Below are 19,050 nucleotides of genomic sequence, written 5' to 3'. Positions count from 1 at the left end.
GTTTTCTTTTTGCTCAGTCCCTCCACTTCTCCTGACAGCTGTCAGCCTACTCTCTATGAGTCTGTCACTGTTTTGATGAAGTCCCAATTTGTCTATTTTTTTGTTCATAAAAAATTTTGATTAAAAATTTTGCTTTTGTTATTCTGTGTAAAAAAAGCTCTTGTCTAACTCAAAGTTATAAAGATTTTCTCCTTAAAAGTTTTACAGTTTTGCCCTGGCCACTGTGGCTTGGTTGGAGCATCATCCTATAGACCATAAGGTCGCAGGTTTGATTCCCAGTTGGTACACATATGAGAAGGCAACCAATCAGTGTTTCTCTCTCTCTCTCTCTCTGTCTCTCCCCACTGCCACCCCCATTTCCTTCCTCTCTTTCTCAGCAATAAAAAAAAAATCCTAGAATGAGGATTAAAAAAAGTTTTATAGTTTTATGCTTTACACTTAGCTCTATGATCCATTTACTTTATGAGAGTTTGTATAGGATGCAAGATGAGCATCAGAGGGTCTGGAGTGGGGGTTTTTTTGCATATAGATATCCAATCTTTCCAGTTCCGTTTGTTGAAGAGGCTGTTTCCTTCATCAAATATAGAAAAAAATTTACAGTTATTTCCTCAGGTATTGTTTTCTATTCATCTGTTCCTCCTGTCCTTTGATGACGCTACTTACGTGTATATTTGTCTCCTTGACGTTGTCCCATAGCTCACTAATACTCTGTTCATTTATTTCAGCTTTATTTTCTCCTAATCTTTCATGTTATATAGGTTCTATTGCTATGTCTTTAGGTTTACTAATCTTTTTTTCTGAAATGTCTAATCTGCTGCTAATCACATCTGGTGTACTGTTCATCCCAGGCATTTTGGTTTTCACCTTTAGAAATTCAAATTGAGTCTTTTTTTATATCTGGCATATTTCTACCTGACATACCCATTTCTTCCTCCACTTTTTTGAACATGTGAATAACTGTGTAAAGTGAAAATAATTATTTTAATGTTTTTGTGTAATAACTCAGTCATATTTGTCATTTTTTGGTTCACTCTTGATTGATTTTTTTGAACATTTTAGATTATATTTTCCTTCTTGTTTGCATGCCTGGTAATTTTTGATTGGCTGCCAGATATCATGAATTTTGCCTTGTTGAGTACTGGGTATTTTTGTATTCTTAGAAATAGTTCTAGGATACTTAAGTTACTTGGGAGCACTTTTTCATTTTAGGTCTTGCTTTTTAAGCTTTGTTAGGTGGAACCACAGCAGGACTAAGTGTAGGGCATAACCCTTCTTAATACTCAATGCCTCATGAATTATGAAGTTTTCCCACTCACCCTAGTGAAAGAGACTATTTCAGACCCTGTACAAACTCCTTAAGCTGTTCTCTATAATACTGGTTCATTACTTGACCCTGAGCAGTGTCCTCACACATGTGCACTGATCAGTCCTTTGCTGAAAACCCAAGTGAGTCCTCTGCATTTCTAAAGCCCTTTCTGAGTGTAACCCTCTCCTCACTGATTACTCTGTGCACTGTAGCCACCTCGGTCTCCCTGCCCATCTCCTCAGCTTTGGGAGACCACCAGGCTCCACACAGATTTCCCTTTCCCAGGTTGCACAGTGGAAACTTTCTCTGTGCCTGTAGCTGGAGCAAGTGTACAGCTCATCTTGTTCTGCGTTTTAGGAAATCAGGATCTTCATCGTCTGATGTCTTGAAAAATATTTCACGTATTTTGTTCAGTGTTTTAGTTGTTTCTGGTTGGAGGGTCCTTGTTGCTTCATCTTAGAAGCAGGAGTCATTTCATCTTTACTTTTATTACTACAAAAACTTAATTTTTGAATAAGTGAATCATTCCCATGGTTTGAAATTCAAGAAATATAAATTTGTATTCAGTTGAAACCTCCCTCCTAATCTACTAATCTAGTCCTCACTCTTCCCATAGGATATCATGCTCTTAATTTATCTTTCCAGAGTTTCTTTATTCATATACAAGTAAGTAAAAATTATATATTCTTTTTCCCCTTATACCTCCTCTTTAATGAAAAGGTTACATTATGTACACACTCTGAACCTTGTTTTTTGGGTTGTTTTTTTTTAATTAACCACATAGTCTGCCTGTTGCAGTACATCCCTCTTCCTTTTTTAATATCTGCATAGTGTTATATTACATAGACTTGTTTAATTAGTTCCCTGTTATTAAATAATGAGGGTATGTCTGATCTTTTCCAGTTAGGAATAATTCAGTAGTTAATAGTCTTATTCATAAGTCACTTTACGTATATCTGAATAACATTGCCATTGAATACATTTCCAGAGGTAGATTGCTAGGTCAGAGAGTTTTACATTTGTAATTTTGGTAGCTATTGCCAAATTGTCCTCCCAAGGGATTGCACCAATATTTTTACCAACCTGTCAGAAGAATGACTGTTGGCCCATAGTCCAGCTGTGGTATATCAGGTATTTGTATTTCTGCTAATCTGATGGGAACAAACTGTTATCATAACATAATTTTAATTTATTTTTCTACTCTGAGTGAGGTTATACATCTCCTGTATTTAAAGGCCATTTGTACTGCCCTTTCTCTCTTCCATCTACTTGAGATTTTTAGTCATTAAGATAGATCTTTCTTTTAATAAGAATGTGAGATTGAAATATGTTAGGTTGTGTTTAGAAACTTTTTAATAATGAATGAACTGTTAACATCCACAGCCTATTAGTTACTGAAACAGTTTAAAATGTACATAATAAAACATAATTATACTGGACAAATCTCTAATGATTTTAAGGTTATTATGAAATGCTTAGATCAAAGATTGGGTTCATTAATTCTTTCAGACAAAGTTTCAAAGTTCAAAGTAAGACCACTTTAATCTGAATTTATAAACATGAGAGTAATGTTCCAAAACATATTTGATAAATGAAAAAATAAAAACTATTTCCTCTAGAAATTCTTTACATTTGAAAAGCATGGTTTTTGTTCCACAAATAATGATAATTTCAGAACAATTTGATGGGAGTAGGGGAATGAATATTTGAAATTTGGACTAACTCAGGAAATCTGAGCTTTATGGTTACAAAACAGTCTGTCCCACAGGTAAGAATCATAAACATCGTCATGGTTGGATGACATGCTGCTCTTATTATTCATCCAGTGCAGCTTCCTTGAGACGTAAGGAATACCCTCATATTTTTACGACTTTGTGTTACCATGCTTTTTCTCTGCCTGATCTCAAACCTCTCTAATTTTTTGCTCCTAGCATTTATAATTTTCAGATCGTATACCTATGGACAATTATTAAGGGAAGTAGTTGCTTTACCAAATGAGTGAAGTAATAAAATAGGCCAGTAGTTTGTTTATATTTTTTTTATTTATTATCACCTTAAAGCCTGGCTTTATTTATACAATGAAAAATATATTTCTAGAGTTGCATCAGAATGGAGAGGCATCCAGCACACGTCCGTCAGGTATGATGTCATTCCTGGACATTCTCTGGTACTGTTTTTCTGTCGCATCGGCCAACTAAATTCACCGTGATTAAACTTAATCATTTTGGGTTTTCTCCATTGCCAAATCATTGAGCTGCATGTTATGTCAAGTTAGCCAGTTGTCACATTTTAAGCAATCCTAATATTAATCGTATGCTTGCTTTTTTAGATATTGCTAAAATTGTATATCAGAAAAAATGATCAGTTTGCTGATTTTTTTAAACATTAATATTTAGCCTTTCCAGAGTTATTGAAAATGTTCTGAATGCTTTCTTTCAAAATCATCTAATTGTAAAAAACTAAAATTCTGTCACATGTTCTCCAATTTAGTTATTTTAAATTATTTAATATGCATCCATCACATTACATTTTACTACACTAATCATGTACTTATGTGTGTTATATCCAGTGTGGTTGTATTTGTAGGTGTATGATAAATAGAAAAATAACATTATATTGACTAATTATGCACTTTTCTGCTTGTTAAAGTTTACCTGCTGATTAATGCTAAGTCAGTTCTTCAAAAGATAAAATTTGAATTTCTATAAATATGCATGAGAAGAGTTTGTTTTAAGAAAGTAATCTGTCTGAACTAGCCACCAAATACAGAAAATGCTTAGCTTAATTGGAACTTAAATTATAAAGTAAATAAGCAAAATATTCTAGATACTGGAGATTGTAACTACATAATAAAACATACTTCTATTGATAAAATAGATTTAAAAGAAATTTGTATAATTTAAAATAGTTTCAAGCCTCTTTCAGTATTTGTCTTAAAATTAATTTAATGCTGATCATTTAAATCAGAGTAAGATGATTCCAGAAAAATATTTTCCACACTAGTTTTGGCCAGTGTAAGACTATGTGATTTAAAAAGAAAATTATTAACAGGGATGAAAGTTGGTATTTTTTTTAAGGTTACTAAATATATTTCAGTCTGTCTTCAACATGAAATTTTATTATTTAATTTTGGTTTCAGAGCTCTTTCAAAAAGTCCTAATATATATGAAATACATGCCTTAAATCAATTGTATATATTGTTTCAGGATGTTAATTAGGAAGTAGCATTTGTTTGCATAAAAATAATGCAGTGTTGGTTGGAAATCGTGGTGAAAAGAATGGTGGAATAAAATGATTGTCAAACTCTTTGTTGATTTAAGATTAGATGTTAAAATAGAAAAAGTTTTAATGTGGTGCTAATGTTTATTTCTTACTTTCTTTTCTGATACCAAATTATTAATGTCCTAATAATTTAATTTTTATTCGAAAGAGATAAGTTCCTTGGTTGAAGTATTGAATACATTGTCAAAACCCTGGACTGTGTAATTCAGTTGAGTGGAGTGTCCTCCCATAAACCAGCAGGTTGTGGGTTCGATTCCAGGTCCAGGAACATGCCTAGGTTGTGGGTTTGATCCTCAGTCGGGACACGTACGAGAGATAAATGATCGATGTTTCTTTCTCACATTAATGTTTTTCTCTCTCCCCTCCCCCCTTTCTTCCCCTCTCTCTAAAATCAGTAAGCATGTCCTTGGGTGAAGATGAAAAAATAAAAAATAAAAATAAATACATTGTCAACTACAATGAAATCAAAGTGGTTTGAAAAAAGATTTCAAAAATCCAGTGAAAAGTGATATATCAGTAGTATTTTAAATTATTCTGTGTGTTTTAGGTATTTGTGAAATGTCATTTTGATTATAATCCATACAATGATAACCTAATACCCTGCAAAGAAGCAGGATTGAAATTTTCAAAAGGAGAAATTCTTCAGATCGTAAACAGAGAAGATCCAAACTGGTGGCAGGTTAGTACGCTCCTCAGAATTTCCTCAACCGCTTTTTTGTTTTCAGCCTTAGATCTGGCCAACATCTGAATCTTTAGGAAGATGGTATTATTAGCATTTGTTCCAATGTCTCTTCCTGCATGAACAGCTCCTGCCTCATGGCTACTGGTTTTGTGGCTAGAAGACCAAATTAAGAGGGAATTTGTGAGTAGCTGTTAATAAATGCAAAATTAACTAGCCTGTGGTGCCATCCCTGGTTTAGGGATTAGACCAGTTGGTTTTTCCACATGGGTGATTGCAGTAAGATAGAGAATTGGGTAAGAACAACTGATTTGGGGTCATCCCTTTTTGGTGTTTGTTTTTGTTTGTTTTACCTAGAAGTTTCTCATTGTGCTTGCATTAGTCTTTCTCTTGTCTCCGCTTCTGAATACATTCATGGCAAATAAAATAATTTTTTAAGTTCTTAGCTCTTAAATCTACTTGCCTACCTCTTCTCACTTATTGAGAAAGGAAGGTATGCTTTATCATCAGTATTGTTTTTGATTGTGGATCGAAATCTGTGTTTATAAAACAGAATGTGTGTTATCACTGTATTTTGTCCCCTTGGTTTTCCAGATCTGTGTGATTATGTTCTTTCTCCTGTCCCTTTAATAGCTTTCAGAAATCTCTAGCAGCCATAAGACATCTGTTTTCATCATCGTTTGCATTTGCTAACACCCACAGTGTTCAGAATGAGAGAAACTAACAAATCAGAAAGCCTAAACTTCATTAAACTATCAGTCTCATTAAAGAACAAACTGTGGGAAAAGGACCCAAGACTTAGCACTAAACTCTAAATTAAACTGATATATCAGTAACGCAATTAGCTCTATTAAGTTATATTGACTTGTGAGGGCCATGAATTACAAGAATGAGAACAATCTAACTAAGGTGTCCTTAAATTAAGACATTAATGTGTACAAGTGGTTAGAAAACGAAGAAATAGAATTCATGATTTTAGCAGCTTTCCGCTGATTTTCTTAGACTGCTCACCTGAAAAATCTGCCTTCTGTGGCTGTTTCCTTTATTGAATTTTTCTGATTCTTTCTATTTTCTGACATTTTGAATGCTATTTCTTAGTTTCCTTGTCTAATTCTTTTTTATCTCTATTTCTTCCTACATTTTGTCATCTAGTCCTTTAATTCTATTTTTCAAGATTTTAATTGCTAAAAATGTACCAGATTTTTTTTTATGCCAGTTTATAAGGATGAAGTGACTAACTTTGTAGAATAAGCCACTACATAGCCATTTCTCCAGCCACTAGCACTTCTTTGGATTTTATTTTAAAATTTAGTTTCTTGACAGTTGAAGTTTTATCTCCTTAAACTTACTACCTCTCAGGATATCCAGATTGCTGATAGTGTGAATTTAAAAAGCTTCACTCTATTTTCCCACTGCTGTCTTTTTCTTCAATGTGGCCTCAGGAAATACCAACATGGTAGGATTAAGGTTGGTAGTAAATATCTTACTAAAGCATGCTAGATGAAATAAATGCCCTATAAACACACAGAATAGCATTTGTTCCTTTCTATTTTTTTACTAACTTAGTATTATAAATAAAAAGTTTTGGTAATTTGAAGAACCTGTCTGCTTTGTCTTTTGATCCCCAAATTTTCGTATCAGGTGGTGGTGGGTAGATTGATTGATTAGGTGCCACTTGATTCCTTAGTGCTAAAGTGTTTAAATAACTTGACGATGCTGTGGATTTAAATCTCAAGGTCAGTTTTTAAGAGCAAATGTGGTATTTTTTTTACTGACTGCTGCTTGTCCTACTTTTTAGAATGTCGTCTCAAATTTTGGTCACTGACATACACAATTCATTAATTTGATTCTAGGCTAGCCATGTAAAAGAGGGAGGAAGCGCTGGTCTCATTCCAAGCCAGTTCCTGGAAGAGAAGAGAAAGGCATTTGTTAGAAGAGACTGGGACAGTTCAGGTGATGAGCAACACAATAAGTAACAAGTCATCTTTTGTGGCCACCTCTCTTTGCCTCTTTCATCTGAATTAGCAAATTACTTTATTTAATATATACCTAAAATCAATCCCTCCCATCTGCTCTATTGCATCTCTCTCAAATGTAAACTTTTTGGTCCCTTTATGCTACCTGCTGGTACGGTGTCAGAATTTGGTGCCTCAGCCACCCTCTTCAGCTTTGTAGGATGTAACACTGGGAAGAGAATCCTTCCACTCCTATAGAATACCACAGGGCAGTTTTATCATATTTTGACATGCTGTTTAGGTTATATTTGTCTTGTCATCCTTCAGGACCTTTTTGTGGAACCATAAGTAGCAAAAAAAAGAAAAAGATGATGTACCTTACAACCAGAAATGCAGGTATGTTTGGAATACTTTTTGAGAAGTTTAAGTGAGATAGCTTTATATTGTTAATCAGTGTGGCGTAAGATCTAAATGTATAATTTTCAATAAATATAATTCAGATTACTACCCAATTCCTGTGAGCGCATAGTATAATACAATATAAAAGCATTATTTAAATCCCAATATTATATATGTTTACACTATCACCAATGTGCTTTATTTTATGAGTATAGTTTAATATACAATGACTTTGTTAGGATTTATGCTTGTATTAATGAAGGAGCAATTTTATAATTAAAACTATTTGTTCAGAGAACTTCGATAGTAATTTGTCATTTCTGAAGAGCAAAATGCCTTTATGAAGCTATTACAAAAGTTATGATTAAGGCAACAGTATTTGGCCATAACATTGTCCGTAATACTATTGGGACAATAGTACTGGACCAAATAAATCTTAGTCTGACCTGCCATGGCCAGGTGGTTTAGTTGGTTAGAGCATAGTCCTGTACACCAAGATAAAATAAAAATAAATATTAGTCTAATCTCTCAGGGTTTTTTCTTAAATCTTTTAGACCTAAGGAAAGATAAACCTGCCCACTACCGCAGCAATTCTTTTCATTTATAGAGGCCGATATGCGTGAAACACAGCTTTGGGGTCTTACTCAAAGGAATTGTCTATTTTAAAGTACTTTCTTTAGTTCAGAGCCATCTCTCTACTAGTATTAAACTAAATAGTACACTGTAAAGGGAATAATATATTATAATAATATAATAATGAGGAAATAAGCTCTCCTGTAATATCAGTTTAAAAGAGTTGCTGTTAAAATAACCTAAGGAAGGAGTGTTATTTCTATAGATTGAGAGTTATAGCTATAATAATGGCAATATATTTCACACTCAATTAGGCCTTGTATTCATTAAATATATGTTGTTAAAGCTTTTTTGAAAATAGAAAACCTGTAATCTTTCTATTGGCTAAGATTATAATTTTGGAATGTATTTCTACTGAAGATAATTTGTATCCTATATTTTATTTTATACATAAATTTAAAATCTTAATAATTAAATGTCAGTATGTGTTCTGTATGCATTTTATTAATCAAACTGATATTTGCAGAGTCGCCAAGACAGTATTTATTCATTTATGTCATTGGAAGAGCATACTCATTCTAGAAGGACTTATTTAAGCATCCATGCTAGCTATACTGCTCTCTTCCATATGTGAAACACTTTTTAACTGAATAAATTATATAAAGTATTTGTCACTGAATTATTTATTTTAGAGGAGTTATTTTTACTCATGAATTGATAAGGAAAAGGTTTTATGGATAAAATATCTGGTAAGGATGAAGCACAGGAATTTTACTAGCTTGGCTAGACAAATTTTAAGGGCAAATGGATGGAAGCAGATGTTTAAATTAAAATATAATTTCTTGTACTTTACCCAATTAATAAAAATAAATCTGTACTGAGTACAATTTAAGTGATATTTAACTATCAAGACAACTAAGTCATTACTGAATGGAATAACAAAGGATTTTTGTCCATATAAAAGACAATTGAATATGATGTTCTGCATTTCCTTTTACATTTAGAATTTGATCGTCATGAAATCCAGATCTATGAGGAGGTAGCCAAAATGCCTCCCTTCCAAAGAAAGACCTTAGTATTAATAGGAGCTCAAGGTGTGGGACGAAGAAGCTTGAAAAACAGGTTCATAGTATTGAATCCTACTAGATTTGGAACTACAGTGCCATGTAAGTTTTTGTGTTTTCTTTGCTATTTAATTGGCAGGAAAATGTAGGGGGGGCAGATCATCATTATTACTATCTTTATTCCCAATTTTTTTTTATTATATCAATGAAAACAAACAGAGGATACTGAAAAATACAGCCATCTTGAAATAGCACTATTCCCCTGTCAGCCTGCTGTCTGGTGGCAGTCACTTTTCCAAACTGTTCAGTCCAGAAATGTTGGTTAATACAAGCATTAAGAGTTGTGGCAAAGGCAGCATTAACTTTGTATTTTCTTTTACTCTCTGAAGTTGTATTTTTAAACCAGTTTAGTGTAAAAAAAAGGTGGGGGGGGACCTGCTGGATCCTCAGACACTTCTCACTGTGGCCATCCCTTTTGTTAATTTGTATGATTCTGCAAGGTCATAAACCTGAATTTTGATAGCACATCAAGAGTGATTCATCTTCCAGAGCAGGCAGCATTAATTAGGGTCACTAAGATTGATATATAAAATAAATTGATACTGATGGGAATTATAACCATTAAGTGAACCGAACACTCATGATCTTTTCATTCTTTCCGTATTTGCATATTTACATGTTAAGTTCAGTAATGATGTCAGAAGTATGCTTGATGAGAATGGAATTAGATCAAGGAGTTAGATGATGTCACTGACTTATTATGAGGACTAATAATATACATGTCTTTATTTTAAGGATCCATGAGCCTTTACTTGTGGGAACTTACATGCTCTGTCCCCTAAAGCATGCAGGAGACAAGCCAGTGTCACATTTATAACTCCCCTGCCTATGCTTCCGTTGCTGACCAGACCCCTTGATTTTGACTAACACACTATTTCTTTAGGTATATTAATGGCTTTAAGCTGTTCTGAGTCAAATCTTAGCCTCACATCACTCCATCTCTTTTAGATGAATTTTAGAGTTTCTGTTTTCATCCTTTGTTTTGAGGTTTAATTCTCAGTGAATAATCTTATTGCTAAAGTTCATAGGGGTCACTGGGGGAGTAACCTCGTCATTGTCCCCACATGCTATTTTTTTATCACCGCTTCAGGGTACGGCTTTGATTCTATTGTAGGCACTGTACATCACTAAACTCTGACCAATCCTAGTTAAGTAGTTGTAAAAACCTCACTCTGGTCAAAGTATTTTAAGTATTTTATTTTTATCAAATTAATACATGTACATTAAGTATTTCTTAATGTCATATAATGGAAAAAATAACCAGTTGTTTTCCTCTACCCCCACCTTGGGCCTACTTACCAGAAGCAGTTGCTTTTCTTTTGCTGTTTCTTTTGGTAGTCTTCCATATTGCTGGTCTACATTCTGCTAATTCTTGCCTTATCCAGGGTGGGCCTCATCTGTTGACTTCCTGACTACCCTCCCAATACAAAAATAGCTCTCGTTTCAGTTAATTCATTGTTACTTCCTTGGACAGCCTCTGCTTGTTCACCCACCCAACAATCAATCCTAGACATCTGTTTTTCTTCTCTTTACCTTGATTTCAAATGTATAGTTTTGTTTTAAACCGAAGACTCACTTACTTACTAGGTCATTATTTTTTTCTTGAAGACCTCTGTCTCAGAGCCTCAGGCTTTTTGCTTCTGTGAGCACTATGTGCTCCCTGTTCTGGCCGCCCTGCTGCCCGCACGGTGATGTGTCTTCTCTTTGCTGCTGTCCTAGGTTGAAGCTGTTTTCCTGCATCCCATTCTTCTTCCTTCTTAGTTTATTGCCTTGTTTTCCTGGACACATCCCCTTGTAGCTTCACCAGAAATGATGTATGGGATTAATTTCCACATTGCTGGATTTGAAGATGTCTATTTTCTGCCCTGTATTTGACTGATTATTTGGCAGAGAATAGAAATTCTGGATTGTAAAACTCAAAAGATCTTACTCTTGAATTCAGTTCTGTTAAGAAGTTCAATGTCGTTCTAATTCTTTTGTACATGACCTGATTTTTCTTTCACAAATATTCAGGGTCTTTTGTTATGTTTTGTTGTTTTTCAGTATTCTGAAATTTAATAATGATATGCCTTTGTGTGCATATTTCTAAACTCATTGTGCTAATGATTAGTGAGCTTTCTGTCACAATAAATCCGTCTATCTGGACATTTCACAGAAATGTAATTATATAATATGTGTGTTTTGCTATAGGTTTCTTCACTTAACATAGTTTTCAAAATTCATCCCATGTTATCAGAGGTAGCAGTATTTAGTTACTTTTTATTGTTAAACGATACTCCATTTATGGCTACACCATATCTTGTTTATCTGTTCATCAGTTGATGGATGTTTGGATTGCTCTATTTTTTTTTTAGCTATAATAAATAATGTTGCTATTAACATTTGTGTACAGGCATTTATGTGGGCATTTACAATTTATTTTTCTCAGATATATACCTAGGAATGGAGTCGGTAGGTCACATAGTGGCTGTGTTTGACCTTTTGAGAAGCTGCCACATACTTTTCTACAGTGGCCGTACTATTTTACACTCCCAGCAATGTATGAGGGTTCCAGTTTTTTAAAAAAGTTTTATTGAATTATAAATTCAATAAATTATAAATTTATTGAATATATTGAATTATAAATTCAATTTATTGGTTTCAAGTGTACAATTCTATAATATACAATCTGTATATTGTATGCTCACCATCCAAAGTCAAGTCTCTTTCCATCACCATTTATTCCTCCTTCACACAGTTTTGACTATAAAAAGCCATCATCACAACACCTTGATGTTACTTTGAAGATCTTGATGTTACTTTGTAAATGCTCTGCACATTGGTCTGGGATGCTCACCCTCAAGGCTGAGCCAGAAAACAGCAAGGGCAAAGGGAGTCCTGTTGTACATAATGATCTCACTTATCAACTCGACCTTTATTATTGAGCTTGAGTTTGAAGTTTATTTTGTTATTATAAAAGTTTTCTTGGTGTATACAAAGAGTTAAAATACTATCAACTTTTCATCTGGATGACTTTCTAATTTTAATTGTATGTGCTTAATGGTTTTTCAGATATTGTGCATGTGTAAGTACTTGATTAGAAATTGAAAACTTTTTTATACTAATCCAGCTAAACTCAGATACGGGCTAAACCTGAAAGTAACACATATGTGCACACACTCTACTACTTTTCCTCCACACTAGTATTAACAAGTTGGCAGAAAGTACCTAATTCTGCACTTTTACAACAGTTTGAAAGGTGATAATAGTCCGTTCTTAACATGGCCCAAGTTGCAGAGTTATATGTCTCTGAAAGCACTTTTTAAATTTATATGTTAATTTACTTTTTTAATAGCTACTTTATTGATTATGCTATTACAATTGTCCTTTTTTCTCCCCTTAATTACCCTCTACCCTGCATCCACTCCCGCCAGCGTTCCTCCCCACCTTAGTTCATTGTCCATGGGTCATAGGTATAAGTTCTTTGGTTTCTCCATTTCCTGTATTATTCTCAACCTCCCCCTGCCTATTTTATACCTACTATTCATGCTGCTTATTCCCTGTTCCTTTTCCCCCATTCTTCCTCCTCCCCCGCCCCTCTGATCTCCATTTCTATGATTCTGCTCCTGTTCTAGTTGTTTGCTTAGCTTGTTTTTGTTTTTTAAGGTTCAGTTTGTTGATAATTGTGAGTTTGTTGTCATTTTACTGTTCGTAGTTTTTGATCTTTTTTCTTATGTAAGTCCCTTTAACATTTCATATAATAAGGGCGTGGTGATGATGAACTCCTTTAACTTGATCTTATCTGGGAAGCACTTTATCTGCCCTTCCATTCTAAATGAGAGCTTTGCTGGGTAGAGTGATCTTGGATGTAGGTCCTTGCCTTCCATGACTTTGAATACTTCTTTCTAGCCCCTTCTTGCCTGCAAGGTTTCTTTTGAGGAATCGGCTGATAGTCTTATGGGAACTCCATTGTAGGAAACTGTCTCCTTTACTCTTGCTGCTTTAAGAGTCTCTCCTTATCTTTTAATCTTGGGTAATGTAATTATGATGTGCCTTGGTGTGTGCTTCCTTGGGTCCAACTTCTTTGGGATTCTCAGAGCTTCCTAGATCTCCTAGAAGTCTATTTCCTTCGCCAGATAGGGGAAGTTCTCCTTCATTATTTTTTCAAGAATGTTTTCAATTTCTTGCTCTTCTTTTCCTTCTGGCATCCCTATGATTCGGATATTGGAACATTTAAAGTTGTCCCAGAGGTTCCTAAGCCTCTCCTCATTTTTTTGAATTCTTGTTTCTTCATTCTACTCTGGTTGAATGTTTATCTCTTCCTTCTGCTCTCAATCATTGATTTGAGTCCCAGTTTCTTTCCCTTTACTGTTGGTTCCCTGTATATTTTTCTTTATTTCACTTTGCATAACCTTCACTTTTTCCTCCATTTTGGCCTCCATAATTCATTGAGCATCCAATTACCAATGTTTTGAACTCTATCTGATAGGATGGCTGTCTGTTCATCACTTAGTTCTACTTTTGGAGCTTTGATCTGTTCTTTCATTTGGGCCATATTTCTTTGTCTCAGTGCACCTGTTACCTTGGGAGGGGCAGAGCCTTAAGTTTTCACCAGGGCAGTGCAACTCAGGTCGCTGTGTGGTGACACCTTGTTGGGGAGGGTCCAAGAGAAAACAATGTGGCTTGCTGGGCTCTCGGCCAGCTTTCAGTCACTTCCCCCGCTACCCACAAGCACATCGGGCCCTTCTGATGCTGATTCCTGGGCGGGTGGGTTTGTGTACTTTCTAGGACCCCATGGGTCTCTCTAGCAGACTCTCCTGTGAGTCTGGGAGTTTCTCCTGCTGCCGCAATCCCCACAGGTTTATAGTTTCAGAGGTTTTGAGGCTTTCTTTTCCTGCACTGGAACCCTGGGTTGAGTGGTCTGTCACTCCCAGCTGTTCCTCAGGATTTATCTGCACACAGATGTGGGACCGCCCGGTCTGCCAGCTGCTGTCTTGCCACACATCCTCTCTACCCGTCTGCCTGTCTCCGCGCCTCCTACTGGTCTGGATGAATGTTTCTTCTTTAGCCTCTTGGTTGTCGGACTTCCACACAGTTCGATTTTCTGGCAGTTTTGGTTGTTTTTTGTTTTTAAAATTGTTGTCTTTCTTTTGGTTGTGCAAGGAAGCACAGTGTATCTACCCATGCCTCCATCTTGGCCAGAAGTCCTTCCTCCTTCCTCCTCTCTGAAAGTATTTAGAACCATAAAATATCATACAAAGAGATATTTTGACTTGGTTTATTTATTCTCATTCTCTCAGCAAGAATACATATTGTGTCAGAGTAGAGAAAGTTAATAGACTTTAAGAATTTTGAGGTGGCTATTTCCCCCACTAAAGTACAAAATAGAAAACTTAATGTTTAGGAGTGTCAATAAACAGGAAGCTAAAGTAAAGGTGTTGAGATGAGGTAAATGATAAATAACTTGTGGGTAAAACTACACTTCAGAAAATTGATAATATTAACTCAGAGTAGGAGAACTTTGCTCAACTGCTGGGCATTCAATTAGGAAATGTTAAAGTGTAAGGAAAGGATATAATTGATATTTCTAAGGGAGAAGGGGAATGCTGGTCAGCTGGAAAAGATACTCACTTGCAACATAACCTCACACTTACTACGATTCACCACAATTAAGAATTTAAATATAGGACTCTGCTTCCAGGTAATTTTATTTGGGGTTAATGCACCTTTTTTTTTAAAATACAAATTGTATATTGGGGACTACCTTTAAAAAATTCCTATAGGTCAGGAATCAGCAGTACTATTTTACTCAGGGACTGCATAGTAAATATTTCAGGCTTTGCAGGTCTGGTTGAATGTCACAACTATTCCACCAGTATAAAACAAACAAAAAAAACCATAGATGATAAAAAGAATGAGTGTAGCTGTTGTCCAATTAAACTTTATTTACAAAAATTGCAAGCAGGCCAAATTTGGCCAAATGGAAAAAAACTTAAGCTACCTTGTTCATTTTAGTCTATTTTCTAGTATCCTGCACTGCCTTTGTACAAATTCTCAACATTGTTTTATTTAGTTACTTCACGGAAACCAAGGGAAGATGAAAAAGATGGTCAGGCATATAAATTCGTGTCACGTTCTGAGATGGAAGCAGATATTAAAGCTGGAAAATATCTGGAACATGGGGAATATGAAGGAAATCTCTATGGAACCAAGATTGATTCTATTCTTGAGGTTGTACAAACTGGACGAACTTGCATTTTGGATGTCAACCCACAGGTAAGCCACATGGATTCCAAAGTTGTTTCTTTTAAATTTTATTTCCTTTGGAGTTTTTGTTTTGTTTTGAGATTGTGAGGGTAGCTCTTTCCCTCCATTACCTGTTGGTGGTAGAGAACTGTATTATGCATATTACATGAGTTAAATAAATCTCTGATCAATTAGTCAAGCGCTAGAAATGTGATAGAAGTTTAATATTTACTTGCCCAAGTAATATGTAAATGCATATATTAGTAAATGTTAAATTTAAAATTTAACCCAGGCTCCAAAATAGTCATGGGGATGTAAAGTACAGCATAGGAAATATACTCAATAAAATTGCAATAACTATGGTACCAGTTGGTTACTGGAAATATCAGGGGGAGCACTTTATAAAGTATATAATTGTCTAACTACTGTGCTGTGCACCTGAAACTAATACAAAATAATATTGACTGTAAACTGTAATTTAAAACCAACTTTTTAATTAAAAATGTATAAATTAAAAGAAAAATTTGAAGTCATGCCTATTCCCACCCAACACATACCCATAAACATTCACTTCATTCTCATTCCAGTCCATGTCTCTCTCACCAACCCCTTCCCACTGCTCTGCACTCAACCCAACCTCACTTCCCTACTCAGGAGTAAATATTGAGTTTGGTATATATCTTTCTGTCTTTTTACTATCCCTTAGGTAAAATATATATAATATATATGCACATATACATATATAAGATGTAATGGGTTTTCTGTTTTTGTTGATTCTTTTCATAAATGGAAAAATTCTATACAATTTCTTTAGCTTTCTTCATTAAAGTTTTTCTTGAAGATCTTTTTATGTCGGTGACTGTAGAGCTTTCTTTATTCTTTGTAATTGCTGCTTAGTATTTCATAATATGGATGTATATTCATTTATATCAACAGTCTCCCATTAATAGACACTGAGATTATTTATAGCTTTTTAAATATTAACAGAATTCTGAATTCTGCAATTAACATAAAACGCATTTACATCATTCTTGATGACTTTTGGGTCATTAAGTTTAATGCTTTGTTCAAGAGGATCAAAGAGTAGTGTGACTGAGGTCAGAACACAATTAATAGAGCTCTTTTGGGAGAGAACCCTGTGGAATTAAAAGGATAGAAGCGAGGCAAGTGTTAAATCATATCCTTAATCCTTAGGAAGAGGGCAGATAGACTTTGATTATTTAGTAAATGGTAACAATACAAATTCTAATCCTATATAGATTGGTATTCAATTTTTCTTCTACACAGGCCCTGAAAGTACTGAGGACATCTGAGTTCATGCCCTATGTTGTGTTCATTGCTGCTCCAGAACTAGAGACATTACGCGCCATGCACAAAGCTGTGGTGGATGCTGGCATCACTACCAAGCTTTTGACGGTGAGCAGTTCTTTCTAGGCTAATAGTGTTATTTCCTCCAAAAACTTGTACTTTTCCTTTTCTTTTGAGCATGTTTTAATTCTATGTTGATGAAATAAACATACTATATGAGGTATTATGGAATAAAAATTCATTTACTAGATATAGTTAGGATGTAGAACAGTATTGTTGTTAACTTAAAAATTATTGTTCACTTTATTTTAAAACAAATGTTTATGCCCCCGGTGTAAATGAAATGGGCCAGTGTTAAAATATGTGTATTAATCCAACCCCTTATTTTACTAATGAGGAAGCTGGGCCTCAAGACCATTTTCGTTTCTGTTACATGCATTGTCTTCTCTCTCTCTCTTTTTTCACATTATAGAAATTTTAAAATATATACAAGAGGAAATAAAGGAACTTCCATGTGCTCATCACCTAGCTTCAATAACATACAGTCATTTTTGTTTCAATTATACTTCTCCTCACTTCCTCACTTAGTTTGAATTATTTTGAAGCAAATCTTTGCTATCCTATCAACTGTAGACACTTTAGTATTTATCTCTAAAAGATAAAGACTTTTCAAACATAACCCTGTCACCATTAACATGTAAAAAAATTAATAAGAGCAGCTTCTTAATATCATCAATATACAGTCTTTATTTTAATTTCCCCAAGATTGATCATTTTTTTACAGCTGCTTTGTTCAAATCAGGATCCAAATAAGAACAATACATGGCATTTACTTGATGTCTTCTAAATCTTCTTTCTCCAAATTAATTGAGGCATAATTGGCATGCAGTAAACTGCAGACATTGAAAGTGTACAAGTTAAGAAGTTTGTGCATATGGCTACACTCATGAAGCCTTGACGCATAGTCAAGATAATGGACGTGTTTATCACCTCCAAAAGCTTCCTTGTGCCCCTTCACAATCCCTCCCTCTTGCTGCTCCCACCTCTTTCCACACTGTAGCTGCTAAGCCTTAAAATCAGGTAGTGTTCGTCCTTTTTGCTCTTTTTCAGGTTACATGTCTATACTTAACTTTCTGAGTAGCTTCAACATAGTTACAGGTGTTTTCATGTTGTCATCTACTAATTCTAACATTTGTGTCTGTTCTGTATTAGTTTTGATTGAATGGCTGTTCTTCAGGATGGGTCATATTTTCCTGCTTCTTTACAATCCTGTTACTTTTTTATTGGTTGCCAGACATGAGCTTTGTTCTGGGATGCAGTTATTTGGAACTGGTTTGTTTCTTTCAGGTCTTACTTATCAAATTTTTGGGTAAGACCAGAGCAGTTCTCATTCTAGGGGCATTTATTTTCCACTAGTAAAGCAAGACCATGTGGGCACTCTCCCAAATGGCCTGTGCACCATGAGGTTTTTTGTTCTGTCTTGTGGGAACAGGTCCTGTTCCTGGCTCAGGATGACTACCTCAGCCTTGCTGGTGGCTCTTTAGTGACCTTGGGTAGTGGCACATGTACACAGTTGGTACTTGGCCACGTGCTGGAAGGGGACCTTTTGCAGGTCTTTGAAGTTCTGTCTCTGTGCTCTGCTACTCCATTCCAGTATTCTGACCTGCAGGCTTTTGGTCTCCCTGGACCTGCCGCTCTGTCCTGACTTAGAGGGCCCAGCAGCTCCTTCCGGGCAGTGCCTCACTGTGTTGCAGCCTGGAAATGTCAGGCTGGCAGTCGGCGGTGATCACAGGGCTCACTTCATTTGTTTCCTGGCTCCCTGGGAGCTCTCTTTCATTGCTTGTTGTATGATCTCTTAAAAAACTGTTGCTCCGTACATTGTGTCTGTTTTAGTTGTCAGACAGGAGGGTTAGTCTGATTCCTCTTAGTGCATCTTAGCTGGAAGCATATGTCCCTTTAGTCTCTTTTAATCTTAAATTCTCACTCCCTACCTCCTCCCCTCTTTTAACCTTATTTAGTTGTTCAGAAATTGTTGTCATTTATCCTATTGAGTGTTCTATAGTGTGAATTTTATCAATTTGGTCCCCATTGTGTCATTCTCCTCTATTTCTTGTATTTCCTGTGAACTGAGAGAGGCTTGAATCAGGTAGAGGTTCAATTTTTTTTTCAAGAATAATTGATAGGTGGTATGTGTTTTGT

At 35.2% G+C, this 19,050-nt stretch overlaps 1 protein-coding gene across 1 annotated transcript in view; it reads left to right on the top strand.

The window, feature by feature from the left end:
* Positions 1–19,050, top strand: part of PALS2 (protein associated with LIN7 2, MAGUK p55 family member) — a 96,795-nt gene that overhangs the window by 70,476 nt on the left and 7,269 nt on the right. The window contains exons 6-11 of the mRNA XM_054564150.1: positions 5,136–5,267; positions 7,121–7,220; positions 7,550–7,618; positions 9,199–9,360; positions 15,371–15,573; positions 16,831–16,959. Of these exons, the coding sequence (XP_054420125.1) occupies positions 5,136–5,267; positions 7,121–7,220; positions 7,550–7,618; positions 9,199–9,360; positions 15,371–15,573; positions 16,831–16,959 (795 nt within the window). The remainder of the gene's footprint in view (positions 1–5,135; positions 5,268–7,120; positions 7,221–7,549; positions 7,619–9,198; positions 9,361–15,370; positions 15,574–16,830; positions 16,960–19,050) is intronic.

Source organism: Pteronotus mesoamericanus, unplaced genomic scaffold (assembly GCF_021234165.1).
Source record: "Pteronotus mesoamericanus isolate MK-2021 breed Mesoamerican mustached bat unplaced genomic scaffold, CSHL_Meso_final scaffold_85, whole genome shotgun sequence".
Classification (NCBI taxonomy): Eukaryota; Metazoa; Chordata; class Mammalia; order Chiroptera; family Mormoopidae; genus Pteronotus; species Pteronotus mesoamericanus.
The sequence above is the reverse complement of the archived record's forward strand: the minus strand, read 5'-3'. Positions and strand labels throughout refer to the sequence as shown.